Raw genomic sequence first — 27,572 nt, forward strand, 5'->3', positions numbered from 1 at the left:
ATTAGCCTTGTTGTTGTATCGATACCATCACTGAGGGAGAACCATAGACCAATGCTTCAACAGGGCGGCAAAATACAATATCACAATATTTTTAACCAAATACTTTGATATTACTTTTGCCAAAATATTGTAGGGATGACCTGAGCCAAAGTCACGGGCCTTCCGTTGGATCCCATGGGACCTTATTTCGGAAAAACTTTATAAGGCAGTGAATGGAGAAAGACAAATGCTATTTTGGTCCCTCTTAAATTATGTCATGAACAACACATATGACGTTGGTCAATTTAAAAGACAAGTTTCCAAGTCTAGTAAGTCACAGTCTGTCGTCACTGAAGTGAAATATCATCTAGTTGAACAGTGAACTGCATAGTCACGCTCAACACCAACATGGCCGCCAACTCTACACAGAAAAGATGAAAACCACCTGTCAACTGCAGTTATGTGAAAGCGTAGTTCCATATACACGAGCAGCTCCATATTCAAGTTAACGGGTTTTGCTGGGCGTTAATGAGACGACATCACAAATGCGACTGTTGGCTGTGCATTCTGTGTAATGACGTATTTTCACTGTTTTATATTAAAATTCATTTTATAACAAACCACGACTTTATTGACTTGGAAATTTGTCTTTTAAATGGACAAACATCATATGTGTAGTTCATGGCACAATCAGACGAGATCAAACAATTGTTTGTCTCTCTCTACCTTCACTATCATACAAAGTTTTTTGTTTTCTGAAATAAGGTCCCATGAGTCAAACCCCAAGAGGTGTGACTTCAGCTCTCTATACTGGCTTTTAGCTGTTACGCTCCAAGATGATGATATGCTCTTATCTGCACATTACAAATGATTAAGGTGTTTAGGAAGCAATAACCAATGTAACTGCAGGATCAGGGATCAAACCGACAATCTTCAGACTGCCAGCCACAACAGCCACTGTGCTTCCAGGGCGTGAAGCCTCATATCTGTTTCTCCATTCTGCCCACTTTGATTTACTAGTCATGGTCTGCAGTAGTAGAAGCTGTAATTCTCCAGGTATTCCCATTAGGATGTCCTAGAAGCTTCTTGTTGGCAGCTCACAGTCTATATAGTTCAATATTTATGACATTTTAAAGGCGCAATACGTAAGAGTTTTAGTTGCAGACATTAACCAAAATTGTGAGACATTACAGTTTTTGATATTATGGTATCCCTGTACTGTGTTTCACAGATATCTCATGAAGTTAGTGTGGTCACCAGCTGGCAACACTATCCCGATATGATATAGATGAATTGCCCAGACTGAAACATTTCCAACAATACCCAGCCCTGCCTCTCCTCTCCTTCCTTTCACCTGTTGTATCCAGTCGAGCAAAAAATCCATCTCATCTATTATTGTTCATGAATTAACCTCACATCTCAGATTTCCAGAGAGCCACTAACATGCCTCTTTGTCTTTTTCCACTTGATCCTAATTTGCATTTACATAGAATTTTTCACCAGTAATTAGTTTTTTTCTTTTGAATCTCTCTGCGTGTTGACTTAGCCGCTGCTGGCACGTCACATTTGCTCTCGCGTCGGTGTGAAGCATCGGCTCCTTAAACCGTCTGGGATTCTCCATCAGTATGAAGCTGCAGCTGGACGGTTTGCAGATGGATATAGAGTGCTCTATATATACCTGTGTTTGAGCAAGATATAGAAAGCAAATTGCCCGTAACTACTGGCTTTTTTTTTAATTTCATTTGCTCTCTCAGCAGTTAATAAGCCACTATGAAGCTTGGTCCACTTAGTTACACGGCTAACCCTTTTAAGCTTCTCCTGTGTACCGAAACCAAGGCGGGAAGCGGGGGGGGGAGTTACATTTCGGTTCAAACAGTCGAGATCAGACATTTAGCGTGGCAGTCTGGCTCTGCTGCCAAAGATAATGTATCTCAATCTGCTCACAGTCATCCAGCCTGGCTCTGGGAGGAAGGAAGAAGAAGCCTGAACAGTGCAGCAAGAAGTCAACATCAATATATACAGAATGCACACTTAAAATACCCACCCACACACACACACACACACACACACACACACACACACACACTCTCTCTCTCTCTCTCGCTATCTCACACACCCACGAGCTTGTGTTCCCTCTTTGATGTCAGGGCTGAACTCCTCCACTCTGGGAGCCCCCCTGTAGCATCGTCGGTGAATGCATTATCATGCTGCAGTTGTCTTGTGTTTATTTTTATTCCGGTGCCGCTCTACACTCTGCACCCCGGGGGGACCTGCGAACCCATTTGTAACATCGCCTCGACTCGCGCGCCGCCTTGGGCGCTCTTAATTAGGTGAAGTGAGCGACTGTGAGATAAGACTGTGTGTTTTCCCCGCTTCTTACTCGCTGTTTCCCGGTGTTTCCTGACCTTTTAAGTCACTCATAAGAGGGAACGCCAAAATATTCCTGTCTTCCTCCGTGAAGGTTTTTGTATAATTAGCGTGCTTTAAAATGGTTCTTATATTTGGATTTCCCTCCCCCTCAAGGTGCCGATCATTCAGGCTCGCCAATCTGTTGCAGGATGTGAAGCTTTGAAGCTGTAACAGTGAGGAAACACTGCTGAGTGTCACTAAGGAATTCATGTAGATTTTCTTAATGTTACATGCAGAATCTTAGTAGGCAGGAATTAGAAGGAAACCTAAAACATGAAAAACACAGAAACCCACCTGCCTTTTTTGAGGGTTTCCTAACTTGAAGCGGCCTAAGGCCTGAATAAGTCTGTATTCACAAGCAATCCTCATGTTTATCTGAATGTGGGTAGAGAGTAAAGACTGTGCCAAAGAAATGCAGTGGCGGGAATAAGTTAAAGTGGAGTCAACTTCTGGAGAGACACAACCCACGTCAAGCTGCTGTGGCCAATCCTGTTAGCAAATGATCAGACAGGAAGACTCTCACGAGTAAAAGAACCCTCTGTTCTGTCCATGCTTGGTTTATTTTGTGTAAAGCAAAATAGCAAGAAGCTTCCTTTGGTTTGTTTCCATGTGAACAGACAGGAACTGGACGTGAATGTCTGGGTCGGGGGTGTTAAAGTTCTTCTCTTTTGCCGCACAACCCTTCTAATCACCACAGCACCTGATCTGGTGTGAATATGGCCTCATACTTCCAAAAGGACAGCTGTGATGTGGTGGTTCTACACTGCTATCTTGAGAAGTACGTGTCTTGTTCAGTTCTGTGTCAGGGCAACGACAGCGACGTGCAGCTACAGCAAATTTGGTGGAGCGTCGGCACGAAATATTTGAGTCTGGACCAAAGTGGAGGACCACTGGACCGACAGACAGATCGACCAACAGTGACATTCGTGATGCATGGCTCACAGTAGCAGTGTTGGGCACCAGGTCAAACGCTTGCGCCATCGTTCACAAGACAGCAGCAACAGTAAAGAGATGGCAGGAAATGAGACATAGAGACTGATGCAACAAAAGTCTTCAGCTGGATTCAAATCAGGGAGGTTGGGTTTCGTGGGTTTTAATCAGTCACACAGTCGCACATCGTTAACATTTTCCTTACAGGAGACCCCTTGTGGTTGTGTGAAGGATGAATGCTGTCTCTCAAGAGCAAAGGCACGATCAGTCTGATGTGCTTGAAGGAATCTGAAACCTCTCGAGGGGACGCCGGGTGGTTTAATGTGCATCTCTTTTTCCCGCCCATGTTAATGTTTCTGTTATCCTTCACCATGATTTTTCTGTAACCTCTTAAGTTAACCGCCGAGGTGCTGCGTGAATCATTTAGATTCTGTTTGTACTGCTGGTTTGACAGCCATTGTTGTGGTTAAAGGGGTGCCAGTTCCATAAACACTGAAATGGATAAAGTTGGAATGCAATTCTAAGCAACCCGTTTTAACATTGAGTCAGAGGAGTCGTTAAACGTTCTCAATCGGCTCCTGATGGACTGGATCAATCATGAGCCAAAGTTAGAACCATTCTAGTTGTTTTCTGTTTTTTCCCCCCCTTCATTCGAGGTGTTTGGGACCTTTACTTGGCGATTAACTGTTTTTCTGTGCACCAATCAAAATTTAAGGACATAATATTATCACAATCACAGTTTCTGTGTTGTGTTCTGGGTGTACAGAGATTATTTGGTGAATTACATCGTGGCAGCTGACAGTATAGAGTGGCTGCATGTTATCTCTACATTCATGTGGCTTCTGTGTCTCCACATCAGTTGGATTAGAGTCCAGCTGTCCCACAGGTACGGATGTGAGCGTCTGTCTATCGGTGTTAACGCTGACTGACAACCGATTCAGGCTGTTTCCGTGCCATCCACCTTTAAATGAATGTGTGCTGGGAAAGCCTCCAGGCCTTGGTGACCCTGAGCAGAAAACAAGCAAGGAGACAAAATGAATAAATGAACCGTCACTTCATTATCGGTTCATTATGTCTGATTGTCATGCTTGAATAAATATGACCACGCTTTAGTCTCGATGTTGGCCAACACACTAGCGGAGCAGTCTTTGGAGTTTGGATTTTGCCAAAGCTGAAGCTCAGTGCTGTCACAAATGTGTTAGCACCATTTGTCCCACCATGGCACAGCCTGATTTCCCCTCACATCCATCCAGGAGTCGTTGTCATCATCACCGGGCGCCGAGCTCTGTGCGCCTGACCAAATTCATTTCATAAGCTGTTGAGTGTCCTGAGAGGAAACAGGGCAGAGACTGGATGACATAACATTAAATTCAGGAGTGTGTAAGAAGAAGATGTGATGGGATTACACGAGGTGTCATTTGGGGTTTATCATCTTTGATCTACAGCCGCGCAACGATATTAAAAATCCTGCTGTCTGCTCATCTCATCTGGAACAAAGGACTTTTGGTGGTTTAATGGATTTTTTTTTCTGACAAGTGTGCAAATTACTCATAGATCAAAAATGAAATGAACAACAGAATATGACGAGGATGTTAAATATAAGACCTTCAATGCAGAGTGGACAGACGGTGATAGTTGATATATCTGGCTGCTTCAGTTTCAGGATAAAACAGTGATATAACTACAACTGCTCCCAAGTCAGTGTCAGCAAACTGTAATAACTTAAAGGCTGAAACCAACAATTATTTTGATTATCGATTTATCTGCTGGATATTTCCATGATTAATCGGTCAATCATTTGGTCTATAAAATGTCCCAAAACAATCAAAACTATTTCCCAGAGTTCGAAGAGACCAAAACCCCTCATTTATTCTCAAATAAATAAATCAGCAAATCCTTTAATTTAAGTTGGAACCAGCAACTGTGCAAAGGCCAGTCACCAGGATGTCATGTTAGCAGTTTATGGTTCTGCAAACAACAGATTTGTCTTTGCCAAAGGCCATCCCCTGTATTGATATTTGTATAAAACATGCCATATCACATTGACTTTACATGTTTATCATCTGACTTTCACATTGGGGAGATTGAGGGGATGTTGTTGGAGGTACAGACGACGAGGCAGACAAAATATGCGACCGCAGTTTGAGTCTAAGTTTTGGCATTTGTTAGTGAGAAACTACTGGGTATTTGTAGGAGAACTTTGGTATATTTCCAGCCATCTTTGATGAACCAAAACCAGATTTTTTTTTCCACGGGAAGTCAGGCCATCTCCAGCCATGTTTGTGCTGACCAGAATAGGTATTTTGCGCAAAGCCGACACGATTTCCTGACCCTAACCGAGTGATTATTGTGCCTAAACCTAACCAGAGGATAAGCACAGTGTCGTGGCTCTTTACTGACAACCCTCATGAACATTTCCAAAATCATATCACAGGTTTTTCCACTGACCCCTCTCACCTCTCACTTTGATTTACTACGGAGTGAAATTCAGTGATGGCACGACACTTTCATCCCTCTTTAGATCCATTTCCATCAAAGTGAAGTCCGACTCTTCAGACACTGATTTGTCATTCAGCTTAATGGGGTGTTCAAGCACTAATAGGGAAGGTCTCACACCAGGAGTCGGAAAAGCTAGCTTTCTTATTGCGTAAGGATCTACCAAATTTACATAAGTCACGTTGGGCAGAAGATGCTTGCTCATTTTTTTGTGGGACAAATGATTTTCAGGAGCTGACATTTAAATGTCAGATTTGGCGAATGCAATCAGCACAGAGGCAAGATGTGTATAAAACCACTCAGACCACCTGTAGACAAATATCGATGTGAGGCAATGTTTGTGTTTTTAGTTTGCAGAGGTGCAGAGCTGGTGCCGCGTGGAGTCCTTGATTAATTATTTAAAGACAGCAGATTTAATGATGATTGTTTCTCTAAACACCCTGTTTTGCATTTGTTTATTTAAAAGGTACAAGGGCTGTGTCATTAAAACATTTTCCATTGAATGAATATGGAAATTTCACTTGGTTTGTTCAAGGCAAATGAGTGTCTTCAAATATGCAATAGGAGGAGAAGAACCGCAGAATTTAAAGCTGCTGTAAGTTTTGTTGTGAATATTCGAACAGCTGCTACTCCAACAAACATCAGCTGCCTGTTTATTCTACTATTGACAGCATATTTGGGTCCACGTATATTAACATTTGGAGCGTTTTTTTTTTCACTCAAATTTAATAACTTTTTCTCTCTCAGATTGCTCTGTTTCACCCATTGCTACTTTCAAAAGGAGTCCAGAGGAGCTCATTAGATGAAACTTGCCTCGACTCCACCTGTTGATTCTGTATCACTCAGGGTTTGTCTTGAATGTTTGGAAAATGCTTAATTTTGTCTTGTTAGGATTTCAGGGTTTGGAATATGCCTGAATTTGAATGTCCTTCTCAAAAAAATCGCCTGATTTGGAACATAACCTGGTGTTCAATCCATACGGTCGCTCATGAAATGAAACAATCCTCTCATCGCATTTGTTTGTTGTCTCCTGACGTTAAAAATAAACAAGCATTAACCAATTAGTTCGAAAGCATACAATTAAAGTTAACATGCACAGCTGGTAAAATCATAAATTGACATTAGACAAAGATTGCTGTGGGTTTAAGGGAATTGCATTTATAATAATGGTTTTGATGTGATGATAAAGGCTTTGACGGTGTGGACATTTTTGGGTTTAGCTACTATGAGGGTGCTTGACAAGTGCTTGAATTTCACTCTCATGAAGCTGCATGAACCCTGCACCTCCGCTAACACCGTGTATTCAGCCTCTCTTTCATGGCGCGCCCAGCCGTGCCTGGTTTGTGCCTGTGATCACCAAAAAACTGCTACACTTACCCGGTTATGTCCATTTGTGTCGGCTCCTGAAGATTCTGCTCGCATTTTCTGCCCTACGTCAGGAAAACGGTTTTCCCAATGGTTTCCCCACTGGTTTCCCATCAATGTGAAAAACATCATAATCTCCTTTGTTATTAGGTGTTGTGTTGTTGCTACAGAGTGGTTTCTTCCTGAAACAGAAGCGTGTCGAGTACAAGATGGACAGATGTGCTGTCTTCCTGCACCATCCCCCCCCCGACATACTCATCCTGCATGTCAACCCATTAAAACCTTACTTTTAGAGGTGAATTATCACAAATGTTATGTCATCGTTCTTATCCGCGTATCCTGCTGGTTGACCCCTAATGAACCCCGGCTGATATGCAGAGACACACACATCTGCTGCATGTGCTCTCCTCCTCCTCCTCCTCCTCCCCTCCTCTTCATAACAATGCAAGAGGTGGTAAAAGCTAAATCTTAATCAGCCTGTGGCATGTTTACAGGACTTGGTTTCATAGACCTGCGAGCATCAGAGAGAGACAGGCGGGAGAGCGGGCGACCAGGAGACAGGTGGGAATGTGTGTGTGTGTTGTTAGAGAGAAGACAGGCAGCTGAAGGTGCCGCTGCAGATCAGAGGACAGCTCAAGAGGAGGACGAGCAGCGGTAGTTTTGGGGTGCTTGGTTACTGTTTGGACTGTGGATGCTCTCTGCCTGACGCTCATCTGGAGTGTCTGTCAAGTCTGATCTGAGGGAAAGCAAGAGTTTTCAGCTACAGGTGGAGCCAACGAGTGCTCCCACTGGCACTGGATTTTATTTTATTTTTTAAATTTTGCAGAGAGAATGGAGGAACGCTCTTCTTCTCTGTTTGGTCCCACCGCTCACAAAGTTCAATCCAACTTCATTTACGCTCCTGCTGAGAAATCCGCCGTGTTGACCGTGGCGATGCTCCTGGCACGTAACGTCTACCATGTTAGTGGCACCGTGGCTGTGCCGCAGAAGTGCAGGCTTTCACAGACTGGTAAGTTCATGACTGCGCGTGCAAGTCTGGACACAAGGGAACCCATTAAGAAATTGAAAGAAGAAATTCAAACTCAAATATTATTTTTTTTTCCATAACTGAACAAACAGCTTGTAACAACAGTATGAAGTTGCGTTGTCCTTTAGGGTCAGTTTGTTTAATTATTTATTTTTTTTAGATAAAATCAAATCAGTCAGCAAAGATCTTTGTTTTCTGGTGAAAATATCTTCCCCAAAACTACGTAGTGCACCTTTAAACCAACAAATATAAGCAAGAGTCTTTTTGTCCACTATATTTTCCACCTCACAACACTTGAGTTGACATAGATTGTTCAGAAAACCTCTAAAATCTGTGCAGCTTGTCTTCTACCGACTACAGTGTGTGTGTGTGTGTGTGTGTGTGTGTGTGTGTGTGTGTGTGTGTACAAACATATTGCATATTGAACATATTGCTGCCTGCTGCTATTTATATCCCAGGAAAAGAGCAGGAGCTCATGTTTATGGATCAGAATATCCCCCAGGACGATCGAAATGTTCACTTTCTGCTACCATCGTTTTGATTCTTGTCTTAATGAGCTGCTCCTCATTACACGCAAGAGATGGCTTGTGTCGTTTGTGTGTTCGTCTCTGTGCGTTTTAACAAGAATTATAAGCAAATGTCATTCAGTTTGTCCCGTGGACAGTCAGCGGACCAAAACTGAATCATATCTTGATTAAACCTCGGCACCGAAACAAACCTTCAGGTCATGAGAGCTGACAGACGGTATCAGAGCAGTAAGAGAAAAATGACTCTTTTATTCCAGTTTGATTGCAATTCACTTGTTGTGTCTCATCAACAGTCAATGTGGGCTTTGATAGTTGGGCCGGTGGAGCCTTATGTCACATGAATAGTGCATGAAGGACCAGGCAGATGCTGCTGAATATGAATTTATGTCGTTATGAATATATTATGATAAATCTTTGGATCGTGGTCCATTCCAGTCAATCCCAATCTTAATAGAGATTCTCGTCCACAGCAAGAATTGAAACATCAGCCTTAACTGATTATTAACTCACAGAAATGAGGCTGCGGGCCAGGGGATGGCTGAGAGGAACCTCACATCATGTCGAGATTAAAAAAAAATGACAGATAAGATTGGGAAATGGTGAGTGAAAGCTGCTGTTGATTCTGTCGGCCTGACCTCTATTGTATGGATCAGAGCGAAGACGAGCTTTGTTCATCAGGCGTCTTCTATCACCTACCCCATTAAAATATGTTTGAATTGCCTGGGCCTCTGTGGCAAGACAAAGCTTTGATCTGCGGTGTCTGCTCCGCGCCGACAGCCATGATGAGTTTTTACACGTGCACACGCACACACGCACGCACATGCAAGCAAGTACAAACACACCAGTGAATGCAGACACCGACCCTATTTTGCTTAAAACAAACATGATTCAAATGGCGAGGTCGGGTAGAGAAAGAGGATGCTTTACATTTTTCTGTACACTTTTATTCTTTTAGAGTTCTTACGAGAAACCGTCTTTCTGAATCCTTTTCTATGAGATTTTAAGGAGGGAAGTGGCAAAGCACAGAATCTGAAATCACAGACTGACTTAAATGTCAGCTGAGGTTAAAAAGACATCAAATTCATTTCCTCTGAGACATCCGTCAAGATAGATACTGGAGTTTGAAGTTCAAACCAAACTGTGACTTTAAACTCTCATGCTCAGACGTTTTTGAGTATTAATGCATCACCGAGAAAATGGAGAAGTGATGGGATTGATGATGAGAAGGGTGCTGATCATCTCTGGTCTTTCGAGAGCCACTTGGATTAGTTCTCAGCTTTGATTACGAGGCAGCTGCCCTCTCCCAGGCGGATATTAACCCTGCTACGTCCTCGCCTCCACACGGACTACGTTTGAGATTCTACTCTCAACGGTCCTTATCATGCTGATTGAGAATAAAGTGACTGGAGAACGGCTGCAGAAATGTCAAGTAGCACCAGGGAGATAACAAGAAACAGTAAGAAAAAAGGGAAAGTGGGTGAATTTGGCACTTAAAAGGACACCTATTATGAATTTAGATTACTTTTTGTTTCATAGGTTCTTGTGCATGTAAAAAATCTTGAAAGTTAAAAAGGCCAAAGTCCTTACCAACAGAAGCTCCTCTCTCCCACAGAAAACATTGCTCCCAAAGCACATTGTCAGCAGTCTTGCCTTTTATTCCGTGCCTTTGTTACATCACGCTATGTCACCATGTCACACATTTGCATAATTTCTGCCTAGAAGTTAGTCTGCCTAGCATGTTAGAATTAATTAAACACAGCTGGTCTGCTGTTGTTAGGCACGAAGCATGTCAACCTGTTCTTGTACTCACCTAAAATAAAATTATAAAGTTGAAAATGAGCAGAATATGTCTCCTTTAAGTTGCGTTTGGTCACAAAGAAACTAACAAACAGATACACTGACATCTGTGTGTGTCAGGCCTTTTTATGGAGAGCTGTTGGTGGCTGTGCTGGATGAAAAAAAAAATCTGTTTTAGCTCTTTCTTGTGAAATATATCTGTCTGCCTCTCGCAAGAAGACTTTCACATATTTATACTCCAAGGGAATTGTGGGAGAATGGGCATGTACTCTCTGGTGACAGCGAACAGCGTTTATTCATTCTGGGCCTTATTTATCGTGCTACATATCTAAGCGCAGGGGAAGTATTGCCGGATGCTTGTCTCGTCTGACTCGTGGAGTTTGCAGCTTAAGACGTGTAAGATCGAAGACCTGCTCACCGGAGCAGAGACTGTGGATATGATCAACACGACAGTAAAGCCACATTTGACACTGACCGCCATTGAATTCCAGTTGAATTCAGAAGTGGTTGTGTGGGATAGATATTGAAACACAACCCATTTTCCTGTTTCTGATGAACTCTTTCCTGGGTCTCTCCGTGTCTTCAGCGCGCCATTATTTTCTGCAGCTCTGAAGCATTCTCACAGCACTTGCTCATGAATAATGAGCAGATATGAGTTTGGATTAGTTCTCTGCAATGTGATTAAGGATCAGATATTTTGCATGTGAAATGGATTAGGAGCGGAATAGAGTCATTTGTAAATAATGTTTCAATTAAGTATTTTTTCAGTTAAAACTCCTCTGATTGTTGCACCTTTAATGATGTTAGACAACAGACTGTTGTCACATTTTTACATCAACAATCAGTCCGATTTATGTGAACGTGGTCTCTTGTAGTGATGAGCAGATTTAAAATCCCTTTTAGCCTCTTTTAGCACTTTGTTTTGGTTTATTTACCACGCTAAACTAGATTTTTGGTTCACTCTCATGTAGGCTGTGGTAGTCGGCGTTCCCGGTGTTACATGGTGGTCAGGCATACAGCGATTACGTTACTTTCACACTGTCATTTGGCTTCATAAAACCCAAAACAGTCCGACAACAGGCGCCACAATTACACACTGCTGCAGGTGTCTACTCCATGTAGAAGCAAGCGAAGCCAGCAGCAGAGTTGCAGGAGTAATGATAAATTACTGTTTGAAGAAAAGTTAACTAACATTATATCGGAGATAGTAACCTAAAAAAAACAACAAACAGTGCAGCTGCTCTATTTTTTCCCCCCATATGTGTCCCACTATTCGTGTCAGATGTTCTCTTAAAGGGTCTCATCAGTAATCCCATCTACTCAACATAAAGGCCATGGTATACTTTAAAAGCTGACCTTTACGAACCATTAATCCTAATCTTACCAGATCCATTCATTCATCCATCCATCACTGTCCTGCGACAGACTGTTGACCGTGAGCTGATCCATCCCAGCATGGACACTTGTTGTGGTGAGGTATGTAAGCGTGAGGATCCTGCAGAAGCTGTTTCATTTACATGGCTGCATGTTTCTCTTCCCATGTCGCTTCCCTGTGTTATCAGCATGGCGAGTTGCGTGACCATTGTTGCATTCATGACTTGTCAGGCACCTTGGAAATACACAGGGCTCAGGTCACATGCTTATATTTGTGTATGTGTGTGTGTATTTTTTGTATAATTCTGTCCCTGGGGTGCGTATCTTTGAGTCAAAGAACACATTGAATATTGAGAGTAAAATTTGTGTCATTGCTAAGCCTGTCCTCAGGACAGAGAGCCTGTTAACAAGCACCCTGCTGAGCGTGAGCTGTAAAGAGCACTTTATTATGTGTTCGAGAGGTTTGACTTCAGTTGTCTTTGAAGACAATCACCTTTGTCATTTTTGAGCACGTGTGTGTGTGCTTCCGTGTGTCCTACAACATAAGAACATTTTGTCTTTTGTCATTTTTTCCAAAACTGTGACAGTTTATGGTTTTAAGCCCTGAAGACACTTGAGTCGTTAGGTTCCATCACCAGATTTTCCATGTTTGTCCTCTAACATGGTTTGATTTCATGCAGAAAATAACAAATCTGATTACAGTATTTACAGGTCTCATGTCATGATGCAGAAAATCAGTAAATGGGAATTTTAAAGCCAATTCTGCACTTTATGATAGCCTTTAATAATTTCTTAGGACCAAACCATTATGTTCCTTGAGACTGAACTAGCTGGATGTTGAAACATAACAGATGTGAACTTTATTTTAATTGTGGATCATTACAAAATTGTTATATTTCTAAAGAAGCAAGTAGTCCACAGTGAAAAGCAATAAATCACAAATACAAATCAAAGATTTGGATGCATTGAAATGCATTGGTAATTCTTTATAAATACATCATAGCCCCCTAAATAGATATCAAATAAAAATTCACCTCTGTTTGTTCATTTGTTGGTTGTTTTTTTTCCCGCTAAACTTGGATAAAAGATGTCTCACTGCCCAGAATAGTCTCCATTATCTTTTTGTGCCTATCTGGATGAAGGAATGGTTCCAGAATTTTTTCTCACTTTCTTTAACATTACGAGTGCATTATCATTTTTCAGCACTTTCATTAATCTGTAGACCTGGTGACTTTAGTCCATAGAGTGTTGGTACTTGGCAGAGTTATACTCTCTAGTGAGTTGTAGGATATAATCACCCAACATCTGAACCATGAATAAACTATGCACTGCTGGTTTTTTGGTTTACTCCTGATTATTTTAAGGATCTGGTGTAAACTAATTAGATATTGGTTTTAGGAGCAATGTGTAGGATTTAGTGCCATCTATGGCGATGAATTATGGATTGCAGCAAATGAAATATCCCCGCCTAACTCTCCCTCATGGTGGCCGCTAAAAATGCATAAAATATGAAATGAGCCTCAGAGCCTCATGACAACAATTCATAGCTTCAGGTGATTTTACACTAATGAAAACAGAATTATGAATATTGTATTCCTTTTACGCCAATAGATCCCCCTAAATCCCCCCTAATCCTCCACACTGGGCCTTTAAAATAGGAGTTATGGTACATTATGGTGCCGGTTAATGCTGGGTTGAAAGGCTTGCTGCCGACAAACCGCTTCACACACAAACTATGCTGGCTGCAGTTTCTTTTAAGTCCTTGTCTCAAACTGTGTGTTGTAGAGGATTTCCTAAAGGTCGAGGATGTGTGTAATTCCTTGTGCTCACCTCCCTTTTTGGTATTTTGGGAGCGCACACATCGAGTTGTCAACAGATATCTTAAACCTCCCTCAGCTGCACGCAGTGGTGTAGCCTGGTGTTATGTAACAGATCAGTGCGGCGTCCTGAATCTCTAAACTGTCTTTGCATATGCTGTATGTGTGCTGTATGCATTTAATATTTGCTTTAAAAGGGGGCAATCCATTGATTTTACATGTCAAGAACACTTTATTTTTCATGGGAAGTGATGCTCACCCTGTGAAAACAGTTATGTAATGCCCTCTTTTGTTCTTTTCTACTTAGACTTCGTATCTATAATGGATGATTTACGTTACAAACATGACCTTTTGAGGGATGTGGGCATTAAAAAAACATTGATGGGAAGTGTGGGATCCAGCTGTTTTGGCACTCAATATATTTCTCTGCATTGCTGCTCTGATTTTCCTGTTTTTACTCTCTATCATAGTCTCCAGGTTTATGTAATTCACTGAAGTACCCATTTAATATAATGATGATATTCCAGTCCTGTGGGAAATGCGTAATTTCTCCCCAGTCCTGTCCTCAAAAGTTTCAATAAATGATGACATCTCATCACAGATTGTCTATTTATACGACTGGCGTGCACTTCCTCTCACCTTTACCTAAAGCAGAGGGTTGAAACGCTCGCAGTTAGGATACAAAGAAGAGTTGGGAACAAAGCAGCAGTGTGCAGGGTATTTTTTTTTTTCATCTTCCAGTGCAGATGATTATTCTTCAGCACCAGAGGGAATTTCAGGGTGAATGTGCCTCTTGGAGATTGTCTCATTAGAGGAGAGTCTGTCCTTTCTCGCTGGAGGACTCAACAATCATCTCAGCAACTGAAGAGTCCTTAACAAAGTCCCTGAACTCTTAGCAGAATGGAGGCTGTAAAGCTGACAGCGCTATTCAAGCACTTAGAGCAGTTACTGTGGCAAAAATGTAGCCAGAAATATTAATTTAGTTGGGCCTGTAGCATATGAATAAAAAGTGACATGTATATTAACTCTAACAGTCTCTATCAAAACATTATTTTGGCTATTTGCCCGCTAAAAGTTTTATACAGTCCATTGAGAGCATGTTACTGGATTTGTTCATTGTTCCTTATTTCTTCATTCAATGCTGCAGTAAAATCCCCAATAGCATTATAGCTCAACTCTTCCATCAATGTCAAACCTTGGGCTGTGGCGACTGCCACGGTCTAATCATTAAACACCCTCACGTCACTGATGGATCCGTTTATGGTTACAGTGGTATCATGTCCCAGGGCCGTGGCTGGAGCAACAGCTGGAGTGCTTGGCTTTGGTTTAGAGGTGCTGGAGGCTGGAGAAGCATCAAGTTTTGCTTGTGATGGCTCTTTCCTGATTGCCGCTCTCTTTTCCTCTGTCTCGATACATGGGCTCTTGAACCTGCTGTCCAGGGAGTTTTGTTTTGACATCTGCGCGGTTCTGATCTGTCACTGACCGCCTGTTTAATGGCAAAAGACAGCACATGCGCCAGGGGGATTTGAGCCTTGAGCTGTCAATACAAATGACGCAAAGTCTCTCCATTAGTTGTTTTATTCCAATTGATTACAGAGGTGCAAGGATTCATAACACTTCGATTTATTTATTTTTATTTGCTGCTAACTTTCTTATGATTTTGTTGAGTGTGCCTGCTTTAGATGGCACAGACACATCTGTGGCACATTTTATTAGAGAAATTATAGAATTGCCTTTCATCAGACTTAACCTCATCTAACATATTTTGTTTCAGATGTGGCTTGGTTTGGATGAATACTGAATATGAATACTAGATATTATATGAACACTACAGGCAGCAGCGTGTCTCTATGATCCTCTTGCTTTTCTACGACTACACATTGTAACTTGTCTCTTTGATCTTGAAGGTAACAAAACTCAATACAGTATATTGGCTACAATATAGTAAATCAATACTATATTACAACAATATAGCATCTCAAAAACCATGGTTGGGATCATAGGTTCTAGCTCGAATGAGTCAGGCAGACTCAACTTTACTTTACGTTATATGTTTCTGTTCTTTCCAAATAAAACCAAACTGATCAAGAGAGGGCAGAGGGAGTCTTGTTGAGAGAATGGGAATCTGATGGATGTAGCTTTAAATTGTAAAATATTGTTCTCAGTCTTTGGCCAGACTTCTGAATACTTCAAAGCCACAGTTATATAGAAATCTACTGATTAAGTATTGCCATTTCTTCACATGATCTGTGATGATCTGATAGATTATTTAGTTGTGAAGCGCTTTATATATGGTAAAGACAAATGATTGGCTTTAAGTGTTTATGTAAACATGATGCACGGCCCAACACGTGCACTGAACAACATGCTCACACTCCGCTAATGAGCCTTGAAATCTCGCTCGTCTCTCTGCTGTCTTCAGTGTCTGTATCCCTGCCACCAGCTGTCAGAGAAAGTGAAAAGTCTGAAGTTTTTTCTTTCATCCTTCCTCGAAAGCTGGACAGTGCCAGGCAATCAAACACAAAGTCACTTCATCGTTTCAGTCCCTCTGTGCTCCACTTCAGAAACAAACAGTCATATGGGGGAAGGAGGGAGAATAATGGTGGAGTGTTCTGCTGGCTTTAACTGAACCGTCGCTTATAGACGACTATCAGAAAATGAGCTTTTCTTCCAAGTATATAATGAACGTACTATACATACTGTGTACCATATTCCAGGTCCACCATTTTATTTTGGGTTACTACTAAAATAAGTTTACATGGTTTAATGCTTAAAAAAACACATCAGTTCCTCCTAAATACCCAGTCTGCTCCGATTGGTCAGCTCATATACGCCTAAGCCAGCACCGCTCACAACAACAGAGCAGCTATGCAAAATCAATTCTTCTGTGCCAAACCAGCAGATAGGCAGAAATTATGCGTGGTGGACATATTGTGATGTCACAGAATTAAAGGTGGGACGACTGACGAGGCGTTTCAGGAGCGGTGTTTTCTGTGGGAGAGATGAGTTTCTGTTGGTGTGGATGTAGACCCTTTTAACTCTCAAGATCTTTTACATGCACAATAACCTACAGTATATCAAACACTGAAGGAACGGGATAAAATGAAAAATCACAGTATGTCTCCTTGAAAAACACCCATGATGCAGCAGGAACTGGTAGTAACACCTTGCTACCAAACATGAGATCCAGCATGTTTAAAGGGAGAATAATTTAAACCTTCATACACTCTTATAATGTTCTCCAGCCTTTAATGCAGCCCGGTCGTAGCTTCCACCTGCCTCCGTATGAGGTGGAGATTTCTTCTGGGACAGCCTGCAGAGCCCTCTGAGAAATTTAGAACAGAGACACACTCATTAGCTCCGTCTCCCTTTATAAGATCTCTCTCCTTCTTCCCTTTCGGCAGCAGGTCAGTGGGTAACAGAAAAGCAGCCCTGTGCGTTCACACAGAAGCATCTCTGTCGCAGTTTGGACTCTGACCCACATCAGCTGCTGACTGCGCCGCTAATTGTGCGACACTGTGACACTTTGCCTCACTCCTGTTCTCAGGCCAGGCACCTGTTCCCTTTGTGTCTTAATATAGTGCTCCACTGACCCCACGGTCTGTGTCTGTGTCTGTGTTTGTGTTTGTGCGTGTTTTCTCTTCTGCAGTGGAGCGATGCATGAGTGTGATGCAGTCCGGGACACAGATGGTGAAGGTGAAGGCCGGATCCAAAGGGCTGGTGAGACTTTTCTACCTGGATGAGCATCGCTCCTGCATCCGCTGGAAGCCCTCACGCAAGAGCGAGAAGGCTAAGAGTGAGTATGCATGAACACACACACACACACACACACACACACACACACACACACACACACACACACACACACACACACACACACACACACACACACACACACATTCATGAACACACACTCCCTTTGTGTCCCTGTCTCACTGTCCTGCGGTCTCTCATGTGCTGCTGCTACAGTTAAAAGTACACTGACTACACTTTATTACAATCATACATCATTAAATCACTTTGCTTTGCACTGATTCATTTGAAGAGGCTCTCCACTGATTTCACACACGAGGATCAGTTTACTCATCATGAAGAGTTTCACTCAACTTCTAAAATCAGTTGTTCAGTGTGTTGTTTGTGGCTCTGGATTAAAGACTCCAAATTTGGAGCAGTTACAGTCTGGGGGAGTTGAAAGACACGGGTTTGACTAAAATCGTTACGGGGCTGCACCACGGGAAATTGTAGCTCCAGTGTTTTTGGAGTTTGACCTAAAAAAATCCAGCTATCTTGCTGTTTGCTGCTTTGATTTGGAACTTTTTAAAAAATGTGTTTACAGTATCGCTTCAAAATTCTTCTTCTTGCTGAGAAAACACAGGAGCAATCAGCATCAAAGCCCCTGGTCAGACAGACGAATTTGAAAGAAAAACTTTTGAACGAAGCAGACCGCTGTGAGCATGTATCACACTTTACAGATCTGAAGGGCCACACACACCAACAGCTATAATGATAACTATAAAATATCAATGAATTTACACTGCCTTTAATTAGCTCAAGGCCATTTTTTTCTTTTACAAAATAATGTTGCAGGAATGATTATGATATTGGTTTCTAACTGTACTCAGCCTCTTTTATGTCAGCTAATTGATGGCATTTTACAGCCACTTTTGAGATTTTCTACTCTAATAATTCAGTCTTCTATTATTATTTTATTTTATACCATTTTCTAAACAGTTTGTTTTGGAGTCCTTTGTAATAATCGGCAGGATAACTGATCTTGACAAATATGTATACAATTTCTCTTCAAAAGACGGCACCTCTTGTAGCAGATTGTTGGATTCTCCCAACTCCAGATATAACCACGTCCTTCTGTCGTTATTTTTGCTTCTCTATCCAACAATTAGCAGTAAGTCATCAATGTGCTTTGTCCTTAGCCACTGTTAACATGACATTGTTGTTCATCAGTGTAGATCCTCACAGTGTTATATTTATAGTTATGGTTATAGTCATAGTCCTTGGTGTTGACAGCCCTGTGTGTTCACACTTACACTGTGCGATGAAACCTACGTATCTTAGAATCTTCAACTCACTTTCTTCTAAAATGATCTTGCAAAACAATATTTGCATGTTACAACTACAGTACTGTCAAACATTTCCATGTTTAAGTTGAGGCACTGGCAGGCTGCAGAGCAAAAACAAACTGCAAACAGAACTGTTTGGTGTGAATCCTGGTCTCTGGAGTCAACATCCTGCATTATGTACACCTGACTGATGGACCGTCTCTCTTGAGCGCAGTGTTATCATAACCACTAAAAATGATGGCCAAAGCTGCAAAAATGTGACCCAAGTTAATGAACAATGTACTGGAATTATTCTCATTCACTTACATAATAACACTAATACTTTTTTGGTCCATGCATCGTGTTAAAAAGTGCTCTGCAGATCGTCGGCACCTCCTCCACCCGCCTTTTTTTTCCTCGAATGTCGGCTGGATTTCCAAAATCTGAGTCAGCCACACTGCTGTGGCTCTGAGGGGATTATCATTATATATTTCATGGCCCCCTCAAAGCATCATTGTCACTTCTTTACTCTGCTGGTTTTTTGCATCAGCCCACTGAAGCATTCATCTGTCTCTGGGACTGTCCTTACAGTACATGTGTATAACTGGCTGTGTGTCTGCAAGTATGTGTGTGTGTGTGCGTGGATGCATCAGATAAGCCTCTTAGGTCCTCTCCATTGACACGATTAACAAAAACACCCAACAGCTGCCCAGTTCTTTCTTTGAATCTGTGTGTGTGTGTATGTGTGTGTGTGTGTGTGTGTTTTCTGTCTGAGGAGGATCAGAACAAGGCGGCCATATTGTTACTTTCAGTCGGAGCAGCATTTCAGAGATGAGATTATGTAATGGGATGAGAGGGCTGAGTGTAATGGGGAAATGGACACGGATCATTTTTGGAGATGGATTATGGCGAAGTATTCTGAGATGGTTAAGAGTTAATTGAATAAAATCTTCATATCTGTAATTCTTTAATCAATTAATTAATATGAGGAAACACATTAGTGCATTCATGAGAGTCATTAATAGATTGCTGTGTTTGAACGAGTCACCTTCAACAGGAGTTAACGGAGAAAACAAGCGAGGTGAGGAGACAGATGGAGCACATGTGTAAAAACTGTATAGAAGACAGGACGTAGCTCACTCCAGGCTGTTTCTATTGCCGAACAAAGAATCAAAGATAGCTGAGTTTACTCCAATCTCATTAAACCGTGATACACTCTGAAGCCTTCGGGATCTTTTTTTTTTTTTTTTTTTTCTTTTACATGTGGTAGAGGAAAGCAGAGAATGCGAGGAGCTCATACAAATTTGGTCTTGGTTATTTCTTTTCAAAAAGCAATACATTTTACAGTGACTAATTTTTCTGCCTTCTTCATCCCATCCCGTCATTACGCTGTGTTTTTTTTTGCAATTGTGATACAGTTGGTTGCAGTATGAAAGGGAAAAAGGCTGTGCTTTTTGATATTTTCAGCGAATCGTAGCAAAAGACCGAAAACCAACAATGTTTACATCCGTCTGTGAAACACTTTCCCACCCTGCATGCCGCTCTCAGCCCCAAGAGATGTCAGACTAAAAGTATCAAACAGTTTCAATTCAATACTGATGCCACTAAATGACCTACATGGGCAAACAAGTCCACCAGCGAGAAGATGTCTATTTCTGTATGGTTGTGATACTTAATCTTAATGCCTGTCACTGTGGTCAGGTCCCTCGCAAAATATTAGGTCATGAAATTAAAGCTGTTTTTTAAAAAATCCTTTCTATGCTCAGTGCAGACGATGAATTGGAGAGTCTCACAGTCTGAGGAAAGAAGTTGCTGTGTGGTCTGGTGGTACAACAGCAGAGCAACTGGCTTATTATTATGTAAACTGTAACTGACAATGAGACGGTGTAATAGTCATTCATAGGATAAATCAATTGTTGATTTCAGTCTTTGGAAATAATAAAAACATGGCTGAATGTCACCAGCCTTATTGCAGAAGTTGTAATTAAATGTTAACTAGATACCATTAATGAGTTTATTTCCACCATTGATCAAACTGGCCCTTCCTTTTCCACCCCACCTCCTCTCTCCATCAGTCACCATTGACTCGCTGTACAAAGTGACAGAGGGCGGTCAGTCGGACATCTTCCATCGTCATGCGGACAGCAGCTTCGACCCGGCCTGCTGCTTCACAGTGTACCATGGAAACCACATGGAGTCCCTCGACCTGGTCACATCAAACGCAGAAGAGGCCAGAACCTGGATAACTGGCCTCCGCTACCTGATGGCTGGGATCAGTGACGAGGACTCGCTGGCCAAGCGGCAGCGAGCACACGACCAATATCCTTTAAATAAACAGCTTCACACAAACACACATTTTTATTGACACATTTTCTGTTGTATTTGTTTGTTTGTGCTCTGAATAGAGAGTCTGGGGTGTTTGCGCACACTAAACATAATCCTATAAGCAGATGGAATTGATGTACACTTATATGCGTGATACACACCTTATTTTCCTTAATGTGTGTGTGACGTGGCTGAAGCAGACGTTCGAGGAGGCCGATAAGAATGGAGACGGACTCCTGAACATCGAAGAGATCTACCAACTTCTCCACAAACTGAATGTCAACCTGCCCCGCAGGAAGGTCAAACAAATGTTTCAGGTCAGAATTTGAAGTATCTTCATTTCATTGACTGCTAAATTAAATACTTTAGTCCCTAAAATCTTGAGATAAAGTGATATTGTGGGACGTTAATGGAAAAGATACAGCTAAAGAGACATGGACATTCACTTTTTTACATTTTACATAATCAATGAATAGCTTTTTTAAGGCATCACCATATCAGTGAAGAGAAATTCATGACCCCAAAATATTTAAATGAATATAAAAAAGGCCTTTTATATATATATATATATATATATATATATATATATATATATATATATATATATATATATATATATATATATATATATATATATATATATAAAAGGCCTTTTTTATATTCATTTAAATGTTTTATATATATATATATATAAAATATATAAAAGTTGGGGTTCATTTGAACATATTTAACTCCTTCTGTATGCATATTCTAGATCACTGACGTTGATCAGCTTTTGTTTTTAATGAGAATTTGTTCAATTCAAATAAATGTGCGTGAAATATTTCATATGTTCGTGCACAAGAGAAACACTTTCAGTGGAAGAGGAAGCAGTGAAAGGAGAGAGACGCTTCAATTTTTTAAACAGAAGTCACATTAAGAAATGTCAGAAATCCACATCCTGGTTTTAGTAATGCGGGTCAGTGTGTGTAGTGACACAGTGATGTGTAGATTTCTCACTTTCTTAGGCAGCAATGTAAAACAGGGCTGTGAATTTTAGGCAAAAAAAAAAAAAAAAGGTCCATAAAGACATTTTGGAGCGTGTCAGGTGGCGTGTTCGGGTGGGTAGGTGACAAAATTCTGCTTCTGAAAGAGGTCAGACGGAGCCTAAAGGGTGCTAAAATACAACATCCACCACAGCTGCAGTATCTTTTCCCTGCTTTAGACATTACTGTCAGAGTAACCAGGAGAATTATAGGAAGTCTGTATTACTCACAGAGGCCCTAAAAAAAACCTCACTGCAGCTCGCTTGGGTTTTGATCATTTTAAGAATGACCCTGTTTCATAATCTAGTTTTAAGGCAGTTGTGGCAGAACTTTTTAGTTTCTTTTTATCATTTGAATTATTAATACCACAATGTAGAATAACTCCAATACAAGTTTAACTTAAATTCCAGCTTCTAAATCATTTTGATGTTACAGTGTGGGTTTTGTTTGTAGTTAGCACCTGTATTACATCTGACAGTGGGGCGCCAAATCATAGATGGCAATTTCCACATAATGCTGCTTTAGCTAAGAATAGGCAAGTATTTTAGCAACGTGCACTTAAAGTATCAAATGTAAAAGGAGTCATTGTCCAGAAAAATGATCTCTGTCAGTGTTTAACCATAACAATTTATGGACTATATAATTGCTGCGTTTTTAAACGGTTTGCTTTTTTTAAGAAGTTTTCTGAGTTTTCTGAACACTCAAGGGAACATTTAACCCTTCAGATTATCACAACTGTCGGAGATTTTAATAGTTTAAGTTTAAGAGCAGCTATGTTTGTGTGTTTGTGTGGATGCCCACTCTGTGATCCCCTCACAAAAATAAAATAGTAATGCAAATCTTTTATCAATGCTCCAAACGGGATCAGTTTTCTTATTCATCAAAACGGGCCTTGTGTACTGATCAGAGGAAGTCCATTTCATCTTAAAACTCATTATTTAAACTGCCTGTGTATTGAGTACACAGTGTACTGAGTGTGTTCCTTCTATTTTATAAACTGTCCAAACAAAGTGTCCAAAGACAGCCTCCTTTTCTCCATCCCTGACAGTTTTCAGGCGATTCAGTGGATTTCAAAGATTCTATCTCCACATAACGGGGCTAAACTGTAATTTCAACCATGAAATATGTCATTCTCTGGGCTTAGATCAGATAGGAAATTTCATCCATTTATCTCTTTCCATCCAAGCACTGGCAGACAGCAGTGTTGCCACCTGAACAGCTTGTGCAGTTGCTTAAAATACCATAAATCTCTCTGTTTTTCTGTTCATGCATTTCTGATGAAGTCCATCACAGTGATTTATCCTGCTGGTTGTGTGTAGATTCTCTCTGTGATCGAGTCCCAAATGCACACAGGGAGCTCATTATGGGAGTGTGATGGAGGCATTAGCGAGTATTATTAGATTTGGTGTGGAGTGGAACGGGCCCCCCGTGAGATCCAGGTAATGTGAGATGCAGGATCCCAGAGAGGTGGCAGGATAGAGGGAGCAGCGAGCCGTGCCGTGCGTGTCCTTAGGCAACATGTAGTGAGATATGAGGTGAGGGGAGTAAAAAAAAAAAAAAAAAACTGGTTGCAGAGGTAATGTTTTTGTGTCACAAACACCGTGTGCGTGAGTGTGAATGTATTTGTATCAGTGTGACAGAAGCATGAAAAGAGAGGGAGACAGGAGAAAAAAAAAAGATGAGACAGCTGTTCCCCCCCTCCCCAACATTATTCAGCTACTCAGTTTAGACTCTGTGCATTGACTACTACGCTGCTGTTGGCTTATCACTTACAGTAATTATTGGTTTTAGACCTTATATTACAATCAGACTCAATCACCATCATGTTTAATCTATTCATTCTGACATGAGTTCATGTTAGCTGATTTCTTGTGAGGTCAAATTGTTTGGCACTAACCAATCAGTAGTGAGGGGGTGTATCCATCCAGGCATCATTTGCAGCAGACACAGAGGCAGAATTTACTCATTTAGCATTTATTTTTAAAAAGAAGACAGTCTGACATGTCTGTTGGTTGATTCACAACAATTTGTTTCCATTTTTTTTTGATTGTTTTCCATTAATGTCGCATGGTAGCTAGCTCACGGATGTATTATATGAGTTGTATATGGCAGCCACCACTCTTGCTTGTCATTTTCCCCCAGTGGCCATTTGGTTATTGTAACCAAATTTCCCCCCATAAAGCTGTAAAACTGTTGACTGGACGCCTCCTGCTGTAAACATAGTCAATTACAACTTTCTGTATTGTATACACTTAAAGTGGGAGGGAGTTTAATATTTCTAAAATGTATCCAAAGAAAAGTATTTTTTTTTCCTGGATGACGTCACCACTGTGTACAAGCACTCTAAGTTCATTTGTGTTGTGTCTTGGGATTGGTTCACATGACCCAGCTAATGATCAGTGGGCAGCACACACCCAGAAGTAACCCCAATGCCAAAAACATTTCTGGTGTACGAACTAGGCGAGCAATTCTGATCAGACGGACAAGGTGCCATCTTCAGACTAGGTATCCAAATCTTAAAATACGTCCATCAGCTTGCTGGCTATGTTGTAAAATGACATAATTCTTGTTCACACCCGCTTATCTCTGATTAGTTGACTGTTGTTACAATCAGGGGAGAGAGCCACCAATAGTAACAGTACCAGACATACTTAAATTCAGCTGTAAGATAAATGCCAGTGGCAGTTGCCACATTTCACAAGCTCACAAAGGAAATTCCATTACACCGATTTTCTTTCTCAATCAGTAAAAATTCTGAACATTCCGAATACAAATGTCTCTTACAAAGACCTGGAAGGGAACCGGCTCCCTGCCTAATTGAGTCATGAGCTAATTAGCTAATGTTAGCAAGCTACAGCCAAGGATAGCAAGCACAGAGCAGCAGCTGATAATTAATGACCTCTATATCTGAATTCTGGCCATATTTTTTTTTTTTTTTTTACAAATGACACCTTCAAGGAACCTTTAGGAGTTTCTGTTGTGTCAGATGAGGACTGTGTAAATCTGCAATCTCTGAACCTGTTTTTTTCTAGACCTGGTGTTGCTACGAATTTAGCTTGAGGTGTGTCACTGATGATATATCACCTGCTCACCCTCACAGGAAGCGGACACGGACGACCAGCAGGGCACGCTGACGTACGAGGAGTTCTCCGTCTTCTACAGGATGATGTCCCTGAGACGGGACCTGTTCCTGCTGATGATGGCGTACAGCGACAGGAAGGACCACCTGACAGCGGAGGAGCTCGCAAACTTCCTGCACAACGAGCAGAAGGTGAGAGGTCGGGCCGGTCTCTGGTTAGAGCCGATAAATACCTGACACAGTTTTTATGATTAAGGTGTCCGAACTACTTTTTCCACAATGAGCCGTTTGAAGAGAAAAGAGATTGATTGCATCTCATTCTTCCTCGTCTTAATCTAACTCCCTCTGTCCCAGCTGTCCGCCCAGAGGAATCTGCTCCACTGAGCCAATCGATCACTCTTGAAACTGATTTGTCTCATGGGTGTCCTTTCTCTTGCTCTGTTCTTTTTTTCCGTTCAGAGTTTTTTTCTTTGTGATCCTGACGTGCTCTTTTCACTCTTGCACTGCACTGGTGTCACTTTTCATCATGCTGTATTTACTGTCACCCTCCCGCCTGCCATGCTCCACAATAATACCGTGCTGCTTGTTTGACATGGCTGACAATTAAATTGATAGCGACACAAAATTGTTACAAAAATGGGGAGTCATTATGACTTCAATGAGCATTTACACTTCAAAGAATCCAAACAAGGTCTTTACACGTCTTGCGTCTTTGTGTCTCTGCAGATGGCCAATGTGACTCCAGAATATGTTGCAGAAATCGTTGACAAGTTTGAGGTGTCTGATGAGAATAAGCAACGAGGCGTCATGGGGATTGAAGGTAAATCTCTCTCATTTTTTTGCCGTAATTTTATTTTTATACCCCCCACCCCCCAAGTTGTTCTTTTTTTCTCCTTCAGTTCAGTCATTCTTCCTCTTTTCCCCTCCCTGCAGCAGTCATGGCACACCATCAGTTTACAAATGACTCTGTTATTGTGTTTGATTGTTCACCCTCCTCTGCAAACAGATCTCACGATCAGGTATTTATTGTTTCTGCCTTTTTAGAGTTTGTTCGAGAGGTGTCAACCTGCAAGAGCAGAAACAGATTGTGTTCATTACAGTTATGAGATGGTGGCCGAAACACAAAATAAATGAGATTTTTTTTCACACTGCTACAAACACTGAATGATAAATTGTGAGCAAAGTGTGATTTACTGATGAAGAAGTTAATCAAAACAAGCTTGTTTTTTTTTTTTTTTATAATTAATTAAGTTTTTTCATTTGATGGAATCAATCAGCTCACATGGGTTTACATGGCACCATTAAAGTTGAGTTGACATTTTTCTTAGTTACAGAACAAGTAAAGAAAAAAAAAAGAAGAAAGAAAGAAACCCGATTTGAATATTTTTATGTAGAGTCATTTTGGGTTTTGTGTCTGGAAGCACACAATCATAAGGCTGTAATTGTAGTATTACAGGCAGATTTCATTGTATACGACATATTCATACAAATATATGAATTATTAATATAAAACGGCAGAAATTAAAGTGAAGGTTTTTTCAGACTTTTGAGACTGACTTCACAAACTGTAACTGTCATTAGACAAGTTTTCTGCTTCAGTGTATCATTGTAAGATAAATGCTGGCTGTACAATGTAATGGATATAAAATAACGAAACCATCAGCGTTTACTTTGATTCCCTATAAGCCTCGCTAAAGGTTACCTGGCACTACATTTCTATCATGGACTAAAAACATTGTTTGTGGAAAACCAGTTGGCTTTGCAGTGGTGGTGCCATGAGTAATACTGATTGGAAATGTCTGTTGACACTTTAAATGCTTCAGGATTAAATTAACTTGCAAATTTCGATCGTCTCTTTACCAGAATATTGTTGTTGAGCCATTTCATTAGAGACTGGCATCATAGTACATTCTGTACAAAAGATAATGGGAGTCACTTTGCACTTCACACAGCTTTCTGAATATTTATGAATCAGCCAACCTCAAAGATCTTTAAACCTGTAGTTAAATTCGAAGAAAAAGTTTCATTTAGGCGGCTGAGGCTCCTAAAGGAGGCAAGGCGGTGGTCCACTAATCGAAAGGTCGGCAATTTAATCCTTTTCCTTTGGCTGCATTTTGATGTGCCCTCAGGCAAGATTACGGAACCACAAATTGCCCTCCTTCGCTGTTCCGTCAGTGTGTGAGGAGCCTAGCCGAGTGAATGTCTGGAGTGGAAAGACTGTGCTGTGCTCTGGATAGAAGGTGCTTTAATGCTCCTGATGACGATGGAAGCTTCTGCCTTGGGGTGAAAATATGAAATAGTTTACCATCAGTACGCAACACACAACCAGTAAATCTGTTTGAACAAAGACATCTAAAAAATATCT

General features: G+C 41.1%; 1 protein-coding gene across 5 annotated transcripts in view; it reads left to right on the forward strand.

Annotated features, from left to right (window-relative positions):
• plch1 (phospholipase C, eta 1) overlaps window positions 1–27,572 on the forward strand; it is a 70,345-nt gene that overhangs the window by 12,020 nt on the left and 30,753 nt on the right. For 2 of the 5 annotated variants that reach the window (XM_037085979.1, XM_037086018.1), the window contains exons 1-6: window positions 8,051–8,188; window positions 17,371–17,517; window positions 20,854–21,097; window positions 21,291–21,420; window positions 25,229–25,399; window positions 25,934–26,027. In XM_037085979.1, coding sequence (XP_036941874.1) covers window positions 8,113–8,188; window positions 17,371–17,517; window positions 20,854–21,097; window positions 21,291–21,420; window positions 25,229–25,399; window positions 25,934–26,027 — 862 coding nt within the window. In that variant the 5' untranslated portion in view covers window positions 8,051–8,112. Of the gene's footprint in view, window positions 1–8,050; window positions 8,189–11,921; window positions 12,007–17,370; window positions 17,518–20,853; window positions 21,098–21,290; window positions 21,421–25,228; window positions 25,400–25,933; window positions 26,028–27,572 lie in introns of those variants that run through there. The other 3 variants (XM_037086007.1, XM_037085990.1, XM_037085999.1) reach the window with 2 other exon arrangements.

The sequence above is a fragment of the Acanthopagrus latus genome, chromosome 2 (assembly GCF_904848185.1).
Source record: "Acanthopagrus latus isolate v.2019 chromosome 2, fAcaLat1.1, whole genome shotgun sequence".
NCBI lineage: Eukaryota > Metazoa > Chordata > Actinopteri > Spariformes > Sparidae > Acanthopagrus > Acanthopagrus latus.